This window comes from Salmo trutta, unplaced genomic scaffold (genome assembly GCF_901001165.1).
Source record: "Salmo trutta unplaced genomic scaffold, fSalTru1.1, whole genome shotgun sequence".
Lineage (NCBI taxonomy): Eukaryota > Metazoa > Chordata > Actinopteri > Salmoniformes > Salmonidae > Salmo > Salmo trutta.
This window is the reverse complement of record NW_021823154.1, coordinates 2,514,096-2,524,700: the sequence shown is the minus strand read 5'-3', so window position 1 is coordinate 2,524,700 and position 10,605 is coordinate 2,514,096. Positions and strand designations below refer to the sequence as shown.

The window sequence follows — 10,605 nt, the reverse complement described above, 5'->3', positions numbered from 1 at the left end:
TAGAATGGAATGGAAGTCGATAGAATGGAATGGAAGTGAATAGAATGGAATGGAAGTCGATAGAATGGAATGGAAGTGAATAGAATGGAATGGAAGTCGATAGAATGGAATGGAAGTGGATAGAATGGAATGGAAGTGGATAGAATGGAATGGAAGTGGATAGAATGGAATGGAAGTGGGTAGAATGGAATGGAAGTGAATAGAATGGAATGGAAGTCGATAGAATGGAATGGAAGTGAATAGAATGGAATGGAAGTCGATAGAATGGAATGGAAGTGGATAGAATGGAATGGAAGTGGGTAGAATGGAATGGAAGTGGATAGAATGGAATGGAAGTGGATGGAATGGAATGGAAGTGAATAGAATGGAATGGAAGTGAATAGAATGGAAAGGAAGTGGATAGAATGGAATGGAAGTGAATGGAATGGAAGTGGATAGAATAGAATGGAAGTGGATAGAATGGAATGGAAGTGGATAGAATGGAATGGAAGTGAATGGAATGGAATGGAAGTGAATAGAATGGAATGGAAGTGAATAGAATGGAATGGAAGTGGATAGAATGGAATGGAAGTGAATGGAAGGGAAGTGGATAGAATGGAATGGAAGTGGGTAGAATGGAATGGAAGTGGGATAGAATGGAATGAAGTGGATAGAATGGAAGTGGATAGAATAGAATGGAAGTGGGTAGAATGGAATGGAAGTGGATAGAATGGAATGGAAGTGGATAAGGAATGGAAGTGAATGGAATGGAATGGAAGTGGATAGATGGAATGGAAGTGGATAGAATGGAATGGAAGTGGATAGAATGGAATGGAAGTGGATAGAATAGAATGGAAGTGGATAGAATGGAAGTGGATAGATGGATGGAATGGAAGTGATAGAATGGAAGTGGATAGAATGGAATAGAAGTGAATAGAATGGAATGGAAGTGAATAGAATGGAATGGAAGTGGATAGAATAGAATAGAAGTGGATAGAATAGAATGGAAGTGGATAGAATGGAATGGAAGTGGATAGAATAGAATGGAAATGGATAGAATGGAATGGAAGTGAATAGAATGGAAGTGGGTAGAATGGAAGTGGGTAGAATGGAATGGAAGTGAATAGAATGGAATGGAAGTGGATAGAATGGAATGGAAGTGGATAGAATGGAATGGAAGTGGGTAGAATGGAATGGAAGTGAATAGAATGGAATGGAAGTGAATAGAATGGAATGGAAGTGGATAGAATGGAATGGAAGTGGATAGAATGGAATGGAAGTGGATAGAATGGAATGGAAGTGGATAGAATGGAAGTGAATAGAATGGAATGGAAGTGGATAGAATGGAATGGAAGTGGATAGAATGGAATGGAAGTGGATAGAATGGAATGGAAGTGGGTAGAATGGAATGGAAGTGAATAGAATGGAATGGAAGTGAATAGAATGGAATGGAAGTGAATAGAAGGAATGGAAGTGGATAGAATGGAATGGAAGTGGATAGAATGGAATGGAAGTGGATAGAATGGAATGGAAGTGGAATAGAATGGAATGGAAGTGGATAGAATGGAATGGAAGTGGAATAGAATGGAATGGAAGTGGATAGAATGGAATGGAAGTGGGGTAGAATGGAATGGAGTGGATAGAATGGAATGGAAGTGGATAGAATGGAATGGAAGTGGGTAGAATGGAATGGAAGTGAATAGAATGGAATGGAAGTGAATAGAATGGAATGGAAGTGGATATAATGGAATGGAAGTGGATAGAATGGAATGGAAGTGGATAGAATGGAATGGAAGTGGATAGAATGGAATGGAAGTGGATAGAATGGAATGGAAGTGGATAGATGGAATGGAAGTGGATAGAATGGAATGGAAGTGAATAGAATGGAATGGAAGTGGATAGAATGGAATGGAAGTGGATGGAATGGAAGTGGATAGAATAGAATGGAAGTGGATAGAATGGAATGGAAGTGGATAGAATGGAATGGAAGTGAATGGAATGGAAGTGGATAGAATGGAATGGAAGTGGGTAGAATGGAATGGAAGTGGATAGAATGGAATGGAAGTGGATAGAATGGAAGTGGATAGAATAGAATGGAAGTGGGTAGAATGGAATGGAAGGGGATAGAATGGAATGGAAGTGGATAGAATGGAATGGAAGTGAATGGAATGGAATGGAAGTGGATAGAATGGAATGGAAGTGGATAGAATGGAATGGAAGTGGATAGAATGGAATGGAAGTGGATAGAATAGAATGGAAGTGGATAGAATGGAAGTGGATAGAATAGAATGGAATGGAAGTGGATAGAATGGAAGTGGATAGAATGGAATGGAAGTGGATAGAATGGAATGGAAGTGGATAGAATGGAAGTGAATAGAATGGAATGGAAGTGGATAGAATGGAATGGAAGTGGGGTAGAATGGAATGGAAGTGAATAGAATGGAATGGAAGTGAATAGAATGGAATGGAAGTGAATAGAATGGAATGGAAGTGGATAGAATGGAATGGAAGTGGATAGAATGGAATGGAAGTGGATAGAATGGAATGGAAGTGGATAGAATGGAATGGAAGTGGATAGAATGGAATGGAAGTGGATAGAATGGAATGGAAGTGGATAGAATGGAATGGAAGTGGGTAGAATGGAATGGAAGTGATAGAATGGAATGGAAGTGGATAGAATGGAATGGAATGGGTAGAATGGAATGGAAGTGAATAGAATGGAATGGAAGTGAATAGAATGGAATGGAAGTGGATATAATGGAATGGAAGTAGGAAGAATGGATGGAAGTGGATAGAATGAATGGAAGTGGATAGAATGGAATGGAAGTGGATAGAATGGAATGGAAGTGGATAGAATGGAATGGAATGATGGATAGAATGGAATGAAGTGAATAGAATGGAATGGAAGTGGATATGGAAGGTGGATAGAATGGAATGGAAGTGGATGGAATGGAAGTGGATAGATAGAATGGAAGTGGATAGAATGGAATGGAAGTGAATGGAATGGAAGTGGATAGAATGGAATGGAAGTGGTAGAATGGAATGGAAGTGGATAGAATGGAATGGAAGTGGATAGAATGGAAGTGGATAGAATAGAATGGAAGTGGGTAGAATGGAATGGGAAGTGGATAGAATGGAATGGAAGTGAATAGAAGTGGATAGAATGGAATGGAAGTGGATGGAATGGAATGGAAGTGGCTAGAATGGAATGGAAGTGGGATAGAATGGAATGGAATGGATAGAATGGAATGGAAGTGGATAGAATAGAATGGAAAGTGGATAGAATGGAAGTTTGATAGAATAGAATGGAATGGAAGTGGATAGAATGGAAGTGGATAGAATGGAATAGAAGTGAATAGAATGGAATGGAAGTGAATAGAATGGAATGGAAGTGGATAGAATGGAAGTGGATAGAATGGAATGGAAGTGGATAGAATGGAATGGAAGTGGATAGAATGGAATGGAAGTGGATAGAATGGAATGGAAGTGAATAGAATGGAATGGAAGTGGATAGAATAGAATGGAAATGGATAGAATGGAATGGAAGTGGGTAGAATGGAATGGAAGTGAATAGAATGGAATGGAAGTGGATAGAATGGACTGGATAGTGGATAGAATGGAATGGAAGTTGATAGAATGGAATGGAAGTGGATAGAATGGAAGTGATAGACTGGAATGGAAGTGGGTGTAGAATGGAAGGAAGTGAATAGAATGGAATGAAGTGAATAGAATGGATGGAAGTGTAGAATGGGAATGGAAGTGGATAGAATGGAATGGAAGTGGATAGAATGGAATGGAAGTGGATAGAATGGAAGTGAATGAGATGGAATGGAAGTGGAATAGAATGGAATGGAAGTGGATAGAATGGAATGGAAGTGGAGTAGAATGGAATGGTAAGTGAATAGAATGGAATGGAAGTGGAATAGAATGGAATGGAAGTGGATAGAATGGAATGGAAGTGGATAGAATGGAATGGACAGTGGATAGAATGGAATGGAAGTGGATAGAATGGAATGAATGAAAGTGGATAGAATGGAATGGAAGTGGATAGAATGGAATGGAAGTGGAATAGACTGGAATTGGAATGTGGCTAGAATGGAATGAAGTGGATAGAATGGAATGGAAGTGGTAGAATGGAATGGAAGGTGGACTTAGAATGGAATGGAAGTGAACTAGAATGGAATGGAAGTGATAGAATGGAATGGAAGTGGATAGAATGGAATGGAAGTGGGCTAGAATGGAATGGAAGGTGGATAGAATGGAATGGAAGTGGATAGAATGGAATGGAAGTGGATAGAATGGAATGGAAGTGGATAGAATGGAATGGAAGTGAATAGAATGGAATGGAAGTGGATAGAATGGAATGGAAGTGGATAGAATGGAATGGAAGTGGATAGAATGGAAGTGAATAGAATGGAATGGAAGTGGATAGAATGGAATGGAAGTCGGATAGAATGGAATGGAATGTAAGTGGATAGAATGGAAGTGAATAGAATGGAATGGAAGTGGGTAGAAGGAATGGAAGTGGGTAGAATGGAATGGAAGTGGGTAGAATGGAAGTGAATAGAATGGAATGGAAGTGGGATTAGAATGGAATGGAATGTGGATAGAATGGAATGGAAGTGGATCGAATGGGAAGGAAGTGGGTAGAATAGAAGGAAGTGAATAGAATGGAATGGAAGTGGATAGAATGGCATGGAAGTGGATAGAATGGAATGGAAGTGGACTAGAATGGAATGGAAAGTGGATAGAATGGAATGGAAGTGGATAGAATGGAATGGAAGTGGGGTTAGTAGAATGGAATGGAAGTGAAAGAATGGAATGGATAGTGAATAGAATGGAATGGAAGTGAATAGAATGGAATGGAAGTGGATAGAATGGAATGGAAGTGGATAGAATGGAATGGAAGTGGATGAGAATGGAATGGAAGTGGATTAGAATGGAATGGAAGTGGATAGAAGGAATGGAAGTGGATAGAATGGAATGGAAGTGGTAGAATGGAATGGAAGTGAATAGAATGGAATGGAAGTGAATAGAATGGAATGGAAAGTGAATAGAATGGAATGGAAGTGGATAGAATGGAATGGAAGTGGATAGAATGGAATGGAAGTGGATAGAATGGAATGTGAAGTGGATAGAATGGAATGGAAGTGGATAGAATAGAATGGAAGTGGATAGAATGGAAGGTGTGGTTAGAATGGAATGGAAGGTGGATAGAATGGAATGGAAGTGGATAGAATGGAATGGAAGTGGGTAGAATAGAATGGAAGTGGGTAGAATGGAAGTGGATAGAATGGAATGGAAGGGTAGACTGGAATGGAAGTGGATAGAATGGAATGGAAGTGGGTTAGAATGGAATGGAAGTGAGAATGGAAGTGAATAGAATAGAAATGGAAGTGGGTAGAATGGAATGGAAGTGGATAGAATGGATCTGGGTCACACAGTGTTCTCTCCTCACCTGTCACCACATCATGTCATCTCAGAATGATGTCACACAACATTTGTTCCGTCCCTGTTTCAGTTTGCTACCCAACACAGACACCAACACTGATGCCTTGTCTGCATGAACCCAGAGTAGGGATTAACATTGGTAACTGGGATGCCAGGACTGTCCCAGGAACACTCTTCACATTTAAAAAAAAGTAATAAATGACAACATTTCCCCCCAATGTGGCACTAATGCAATTCCACTTAATACCCAACATGCACAGCTGCATATTAGCAACAAATAAAACAGCCTATTATCCGAACAGGTTGTCATGGAAGCCTTTAGCCTGGCGTATTTACTTCACACTGAGCCGCCATGAATTCAAACCACACGTATAATTGACACTGCAGGACTGCACACGCGACCCGAATGCACGAAACAGGAAACCCCTACAGTATGAACTGGGAAGTAACGTGTGCCTCTTTGAGCTGTCGCTGTAACTCTTCAGACAGGCCTGTGCACAGTTCACTACATAGGCATCTCTGTCACAGACATGAAGTCTGTTAACAATTCAGAGAGGCAAGAGGGACAGTACTATCTCCTGTCCTCTGGAACCTAGGCTACAATCCGTCCAGTCCCATCCTGTCCCTGGAACCTAGCTATATCTGCCAGTCCCATCCTGTCTCGGGAACCTAGCTATAATCCTGTCCAGTCCCCTCCTGTCCTCTGGAACCTAGGCTATAATCCTGTCCAGTCCCCTCCTGTCCCTGGAACCTTAGGCTATAATCCTGTCCAGTCCCCCTCCTGTCCTCTGGAACCTAGGCTATAATCCTGTCCAGTCCCCTCCTGTCCTCTGGAACCTAGGCTATAATCCTGTCCAGTCCCTCCTGTCCTCTGGAACCTAGGCTATAATCCTGTCTAACAAGTCCCCTCCTGTCCTCTGGAACCTAGGCTATAATCCTGTCCAGTCCCCTCCTGTCCTCTCGAACCTAGGCTATAATCCTGTCCAGTCCCCTCCAGTCCTCTGGAACCTAGGCTATAATCCTGTCCAGTCCCATCCTGTCCTCTGGAACCTAGGCTATAATCCTGTCCAGTCCCATCCTGTCCTCTGGAACCTAGGCTATAATCCTGTCCAGTCCCATCCCGTCCTCTGGAACCTATGCTATAAATCCTGTCCAGTCCCCTCCTGTCCTCTTGAACCTAGGCTATAATCCTGTCCAGTCCCATCCTGTCCGCTGGAACCTAGGCTATAATCCTGTCCAGTCCCCTCCTGTCCTCTGGAACCTAGGCTATAATCCTGTCCAGTCCCCTCCAGTCCTCTGGACCTAGTCTATAATCCTGTCCAGTCCCCTCCTGTCCTCTTGAACCTAGGCTATAATCCTGTCCAGTCCCATCCTGTCCTCTGCAACCTAGGCTATAATCCTGTCCAGTCCCATCCTGTCCTCTGGAACCTAGGCTATAATCCTGTCCAGTCCCCTCCTGTCCTCTCGAACCTAGGCTATAATCCTGTCCAGTCCCATCCTGTCCTCTCGAACCTAGGCTATAATCCTGTCCAGTCCCCTCCTGTCTCTCGAACCTAGGCTATAATCCTGTCCAGTCCCCTCCAGTCCTCTTGGAACCTAGGCTATAATCCTGTCCAGTCCCCTCCTGTCCTCTGGAACCTAGGCTATAATCCTGTCCAGTCCCATCCTGTCCTCTGGAACCTAGGCTATAATCCTGTCCAGGTCCCTCCTGTCCTCTGGAACCTAGGCTATAATCCTGTCCAGTCCCCATCCTGTCCTCTGGAACCTAGGCTATAATCCTGTCCAGTCCCCTCCTGTCCTCTGGAACCTAGGCTATAATCCTGTCCAGTCCCCTCCTGTCCTCTGGAGCCTAGCCTATAATCCAGTCCAGTCTCCTCCTGCCCTCTGTAACCTAGGCTATAATCCTGTTCAGTCCCCTCCTGTCCTCTGTAACCTAGGCTATAATCCTGTTCAGTCCCAATCCCACTGAACCCCAAAATCCTGACTCCTGCCTCGCATGAAAATTCCTAATTTTATTCTGTAATCCCATAGGTTGCATTGTCAACGCACATCGCTTGCCTATGTCAAAATACCATTATAACATTCACCCTTCTTCTCTGTGCTGTCTCGTATTGCCGCCCATATGAGAGCTTCTCTGTGCTGTCTCGTATTGCCGCCCATATGAGAGCTTCTCTGTGCTGTCTCGTATTGCCGCCCATATGAGAGCTTCGCTAGAGAATGTGTGATCAACAAACGGTACGAGAGTAGATATGGATATTTTTTTAAACAGAGTTGCTTCCTGTTAAGACACCTCGATATTTAAACTATTTCCAGTCTTCATCTCCATGTTATTTATGAGCCGATCTACTAACTGTATAATCATTCACTCGATTTTGCCAAATATCGGAGATGTTCTGTCATTCGTTGAAGGAGGTTATGCAGCAACTTTGGTCGTTTGACTTTTGTTTGACTGCGGTTACCAAGTCGGTGCTTCCTGAGCGCGCTCTGCGTCCAGATAACCTAGGAGGTTCTACTGCTGAAATGGGGCTGAATCAATTGAGGAACATGATAGTGCTCGGACTTTATAAACGGTCTGTGTCTCACTTCACAAACGTCACTAACCACGTTTCCATCCACAGTTTTAATGCGAGGTAAAGTCACACCGTATAAAAAGAAACTCACGACATCTGCGGTGGAAAGTTTTGGTATTGTTGTAGAAATGCCGACAGATCATTTTTTTCCGTTCCACGTGGTGAGATCTTTTTATGTCTGTAAAATTATGAAAGAAATGGTGGTGGAAACACACTTTCACTGGTCAACCATTTAACCCCTTCTCCCCCATTTACCCTCCTCCCTCTCCTCACCCCTTCTCCCCCATTTACCCTCCTCCCTCGTCCTCTCCTCACCCCTTCTCCCCCATTTACCCTCCTCGCTCTCCTCTCCTCTCCTCACCCCCTTCTCCCCCATTTACCTTCCTCCCTCTCCTCTCCCCTTCCCTACCCCTCCCCTTCCGTTCCTTCCTTTCTCCTTACTCCCTCTCCATCTCCTCTCCCCTTCCCTACTCCCTCTCCCCTCTCCTCTCCTCACCCCTTCCTTACACCCCTCTCCCTCTCCCTACTCCATCTCCATCTCTCCCCTTCCCTAATCCCTCTCCATCTCCTCTCCTCACCCCTTCCGTACTCCCCTTCCCTAATCCCTCTCCATCTCCCCTTCCCTCCCCTCCCCTCACTCCCCCTCCCCTCCCCTCCCCTCCCTTTCCCTCCCTCATTCTCCCTATCCCTCTCCTTACCCCTCTCCCTCCTCTCCTCCTCTCCCCTCAGCTTCCTGGTCAGTTTCATGGTGGACGCCAGGGGCGGGGCCATGCGTGGTTGCCGTCACAACGGGCTGCGCATCATCGTGCCGCCCAGGAAGTGTTCCGCTCCGACGCGGGTGACGTGCCGCCTGGTGAAGAGGCACCGCCTGGCGTCCATGCCCCCCCATGGTGGAGGGAGAGGGGCTGGCAGGACGCATCATTGAGGTCGGCCCCACCGGGGCACAGTTCCTCGGGTAAGACGGAGAGAGGGAGGGGGGGAGTGTGGACGAGAGAGAGAGAGAGAGAGAGAGAGAGAGAGAGAGAGAGAGAGAGAGAGAGAGAGAGAGAGAGAGAAAGAGAGAGAGTGTGTCTGTGTGTACGTGTGCTCGTTCGTGTGTGTGTGTGTAATGTGTGTACGTCCGCGTGTGTGTGTGTGTGTTGACGTTCTCTTCTCCCCCCCCGTGCTGCGTAATGGATCAGTAAGCTCCACCTCCCCACGGCCCCGCCCCCTCTCAACGAGGGAGAGAGTCTGGTCAGCAGGATACTTCAGCTGGGGCCTCCTGGCACCAAGTTCCTGGGGTAACTCACACACTACAGCTGGGGCCTCCTGGCACCAAGTTCCTGGGGTAACTCACACACTACAGCTGGAGCCTCCTGGCACCAAGTTCCTGGGGTAACTCACACACTACAGCTGGGGCCTCCTGGCACTGAGTTCCTGGGGTAATTCACACACTACAGCTGGGGCCTCCTGGCACCAAGTTCCTGGGGTAACTCACACACTACAGCTGGGGCCTCCCGGCACCAAGTTCCTGGGGTAACTCACACACTACAGCTGGGGCCTCCTGGCACCAAGTTCCTGGGGTAACTCACACACTACAGCTGGGGCCTAATGGCACCAAGTTCCTGGGGTAACTCACACACTACAGCTGGGGCCTCCTGGCACTGAGTTCCTGGGTTAACTCACACACTACAGCTGGGGCCTCCTGGCACCAAGTTCCTGGGGTAGGAGAGACCACGGAGAGAGAGATGGGACATCATATATACCCTGGTCTCATCATATATACCCTGATCTCATCATATATACCCTGGTCTCATCATATATACCCTGGTCTCATCATATATACCCTGGTCTCATCATATGTTCTCCCCAGCCCTCTCCACATTTGAGTTACAGTGTTGTTGTTGTTGAGAATTACAGTTTGAATCATTTCCAGTTCTATCCCATTACCCCATGATTTTTTCCTCCCCATATTGTAATGTTGTGATTTTTCCTGACTTTCCTCCTCCTCCTCTTTCTCCTCCTCATCATCATCATCATCATCATCATCATCATCATCATCATCATCATCATCAAAATATCATATCCTTCTGTTTGCTTGAATCTCCTCCAGGAATTTCTCCAGGATTTCTTTGTCCCTGATCTTGTGATTTTGTGTGTTCTTCCATGGAATGCGTCCTCCTGTCATCACGACCTTTACCCTCTAACCCCTGACCTCTGACCCTCCAGGCCGGTGATTGTGGAGATCCCTCACTTCGCGGCCCTGCGGGGGACGGAGCGGGAGCTGGTGATTCTGAGGAGTGAGATGGGGGAGAGCTGGAGGGAACATCACTGTGAACACACTGAGGAGGAACTCAACCAAATACTGAACGGCATGGACGAGGGTGAGGGGAGATGGGGGAGGGACGGGGGGGATGAGTGGGAAGGAGTGGAACGGGGAGAGCTGGATGGGGGAGGGAGAAGGGAAGGGGAGGGAGGACAGGGAGTGGAGGGGGTGATGAGACAGGTGAGAAAGGCGGAGGGAGTGGGGAGGGAGGAGGGACGCGACAGGATCAGACTGCCATGTTAGTACCAAGCTACCAATCGTTCTTCCTTAATCTTTCACCACAGATTAAGAAACATTTAG

At 45.6% G+C, this 10,605-nt stretch overlaps 1 protein-coding gene across 1 annotated transcript in view; it reads left to right on the top strand.

The window, feature by feature from the left end:
* Positions 1–10,605, top strand: part of LOC115189439 (ankyrin-3-like) — a gene marked incomplete at its 5' end in the record, with an annotated part of 88,096 nt that overhangs the window by 17,092 nt on the left and 60,399 nt on the right. Inside the window, 3 exon segments of the mRNA XM_029748068.1 lie at positions 8,730–8,880; positions 8,882–8,955; positions 10,209–10,363. Coding sequence (XP_029603928.1) covers positions 8,730–8,880; positions 8,882–8,955; positions 10,209–10,363 — 380 coding nt within the window.